At 55.7% G+C, this 3,410-nt stretch overlaps 1 protein-coding gene across 1 annotated transcript in view; it reads right to left on the bottom strand.

Moving 5' to 3' along the window:
* The window catches only part of TNKS1BP1 (tankyrase 1 binding protein 1), a 24,549-nt gene that overhangs the window by 15,358 nt on the left and 5,781 nt on the right, over window positions 1-3,410 (bottom strand). The window contains exon 3 of the mRNA XM_011379062.2: window positions 2,303-2,372. Coding sequence (XP_011377364.1) covers window positions 2,303-2,372 — 70 coding nt within the window. The remainder of the gene's footprint in view (window positions 1-2,302; window positions 2,373-3,410) is intronic.

Below are 3,410 nucleotides of genomic sequence, written 5' to 3'. Positions count from 1 at the left end.
TTCAACCTGTCTCCTCAGACCTCAGACACCTCCTGCCACCTTCTCAGCTGCTGGCCTTGCTTCCCCATTCCCTGAGAACAGAGAGGCCATGGCAGCGGGCACCTGCACCCCCACTACCTGTGTGTGAGCCCCAGCACTCTGCGCCCCTCCTCTGACTGTGAACCGTCCTTGCTCAGAGCTAAGGCCAGCCCCACCCCTGTCTCCTGCACCACCGACTTTCTCCTCCTCTCCCGGATCACTTCTATCAGCACACAAACTGCTCTCGTTTCTCCTGTCTTAAGAAAGAAAGAACTCTTGGCCTTACCTCTCTCTCCAGCTACCACACGTTTTCTTGAACGGGTCACATCTACCTTCGCTGTCTACCCTGTCATTTGCCCCATTCGCACCTGAACCCACCCCAGACAGGCTTCTTCCTTCGCCTTGCCACCTAAATGCTCTCGTCAAGGTCACCATGTTTCCCTGTAGCTAGATCCCCTTCTCAGTGCTCACCTCGCTTGACTTCTGAGCAGCATGGCTGACCGCGCGCCCCGGCTGACCGCGCGCCCCACTCCAGCCTGGAAGCGGGCTCCCTTTGGCCTCCATGATCCCACTCTTCGCCATCTCGCCACTGCTCCGTCCCATCTCCTCCAAACTCTTCGCTCCTGTACCTCACCTGCTCCCTTGGTGATCTCGGCCAGTCTTAACTACCATCTGTAAACTGACAGGTCCCTGGAATGCCAGATTCAAACTGCCAACTGCCTACTCAGGATTTCCACGTGGATGTCTAAAAGGCACCGCAGACTCAGCCGATGCGGACGCCAACTCCTCACATCTCCTCCGATCCTGCCTCACGCTTAGAGGAGTCCCCGTCTCACAAAATGGTAACCTCATCCTCCTGGTAGCTGTCTTAAGAAAGAAAGAACGGGTCACATCTACCTTCACTGTCTACCCTGTGAAGTCCAAAGCCCTGGCATCATCCTGGATTCTGCACTCTCCCTCTCTATTATCAATCCATCTGCAAATCCTGTCCTCCCTGCCTTCAAATTCCATCCAGAGCAACCACTTCTCGTCATCGGGCCACAAGCTGCCTGCAGGGTGTAAGCCACCATCACGTCGCTCCTGAATTATTCCAACAGCCCCCTGGCTGGTCCGTGCTGCTGCTCTTAGTTCCCTGCAACCGAAAGGGCAAGGCGACTCTACAACTAAACCAGAGCACGTCCCTCCTGTCCTCAAAACCCCTCAATGGCTTCTGCCCCTCACTCAAGCTCAGTGCAATCAGTCCTCACCTCTCTGTCCTCACTGCCACCCAACTCCCCCCTCTTGCTGCGATCCGGACATCCTGTTTCCTTGTCAGGAAGGTACCAAGTCCTTTGTCGCTGCAGTTCCCTCTGCCAAGGACGCTGTTCCCAAAACATCCACACAGCTCACTCCCTCACCTTCTTCACGGGGAGCCCTTCCCCAACCGCCCTCATCCCAGATCTGTGTATCTTCGTAGGTGTCCCCCGCAGTAGTCTGACTACGTATCTGCTGGCTCACGAGCATGTCTGTGCTCGTGTCGGCCTCTCGCGTTAGGAGGTGTGCTCCCAGAGAAGAGGGGCGGGCGGTGTGTGTTGTGTTCTCTGCTGTTTCCCCAGCTCAGTAAACATTTGCTGGATGGACACGCAAAGTCAGGTCCCCACTGCCGGGCAGGCAGGGCGGCCTCTATGAGCAAGGGGACCAGCCTTTACACAGTTCACTCAGGAAAGCAGGCTGACCATCCTCCCAACACACTGTGGGGAGAGGTGGGGGTATAACAGGAAACCCCCAAGAAAAGACTTCCACTGAACCCTGAGAAGGCAGCCCAGTTCACTTATCACTGGAGTCAGATAGTTCAGATGCCACCTCGGCCCCTGCGTTAAGTTACTTAACCTCCGTGAGCCCTGGCATCTCACCTCTCACGTGGGACCAACGGGGCCCCCTAGCCAGAGTGACCACAAAAACTGTTAGTCAACGTTCCTGGAACATGCCCAGCACACAGTAGGTACTTGATCAATAGCAGTTGTTACCAGTTATAGATAATTACTGCAATCAGTTGATAGCAGTTGATAGCAATTATGGATAATTACTCTTTCTAAGGAGCAGCCTCATGGCCTGACCACACCTGATTGACAGCACTGGCCTAGGAGTTGAGAAATCTGAGTCCCAGGGTCAGGCCCTGGGCGAGTCACCACCTCCGTGGACCTCAGTGTCCACATGTGAACTACCAGTAGGTGGACAAGATGATCTCAGATGGCCCTTCCAGCTCTGAAATACTATAATTCTGTTTCATAACAAGGTAACTCACGTTGGTAGGTGGCTCCGAGCTGGCCGGCTGAGCCAGGTCCCCCTTGAAGGGCCGGTCCGAAGTGGGGCTCCTGGGAAGGAGAAAGATAGGAAATGGAAGTACAAAATGGAGAAGCCTGTCACAGATGAATAAGGGGACACGGCCACTGATAAGAGTCTGCCTAAGTGACTTTAACAATACCCAAAGTCACCCCCGACTCAGTGGCATTTTCTACTGAGCCCTGCCTGGAACCACTGGGGACTGAAAAGCTGTGCAGTTTCCTAAGAGAAAGTGCCCCAGGGGACAGTGCCTGTTCTGTCCCTGCACATCAAGGGTTAAACTCCTCCAGTCCCTTTAGGAAAAGTATCCTGTATGCCCAGACCCCCCAAGGGTTCCCTCAAGGACAACCCTCCTTCCCCATCCCCTAAGGGGTTAATGTTCTCCTCCAGCCCTGAGCGCACAGCTGGTCTGGCTGCCCTGCCAATACTTCTTGAAGGATCAAAGGGGGAGGGAAAGGGGGAGAGTGATTTTCCAAGGCTGAAGTTGTTCCTCTTAAGCTCTGCTGGAGCCAGGGAGGAGAGGATAGAGGGCTGAACCCAGCCTGGGAGCCCTGGTCTGGCACAAAGAAGGGTGAATGGGGAGCCCTGCCCTCCAGGCACTCACAGGTGAGAGGAAGACGAGGCTGGAAATCAGGGTAGGGCAGGGGCCTGCAGCTTTGGGCTCAGCCCAGACCATAGCAGCCCTGCCCTTCACAGCAGCAGGAAGGGGAAGGGAACCTCTGGGCCCAGTAGAGCCACCAAGGGCCCAAGGGGCCAACTGTGCCTCAAGCTGGCTCCACCGCACCGGAAGATGGCCTCCATGCAACTGATGGCCTGAGATCCCTCAGCCTCTTCCTCCAGTGCTCTGTGCCCACTGCCCCTAGGGGCACCTCCGTGCCAGCCTTCCCTCACACTGGCACCAACTTTGGAGAAGTTTATTCCATGCAACAGCCTCCAATCTGGCTGTAATCTGTGCAGTGACACTAGCTGGCCTGGCATCAAAGTGTGTTCACGTCTTATCTCTCCCATCAGCCTCCTCACGGGCAGCCATTCTTATCCTGACACACACACACCCCACCCCACCCCACCCC

The sequence above is a fragment of the Pteropus vampyrus genome, unplaced genomic scaffold, assembly GCF_000151845.1.
Source record: "Pteropus vampyrus isolate Shadow unplaced genomic scaffold, Pvam_2.0 Scaffold352, whole genome shotgun sequence".
NCBI lineage: Eukaryota > Metazoa > Chordata > Mammalia > Chiroptera > Pteropodidae > Pteropus > Pteropus vampyrus.
This window is presented reverse-complemented; position numbering and strand designations above follow the sequence as displayed.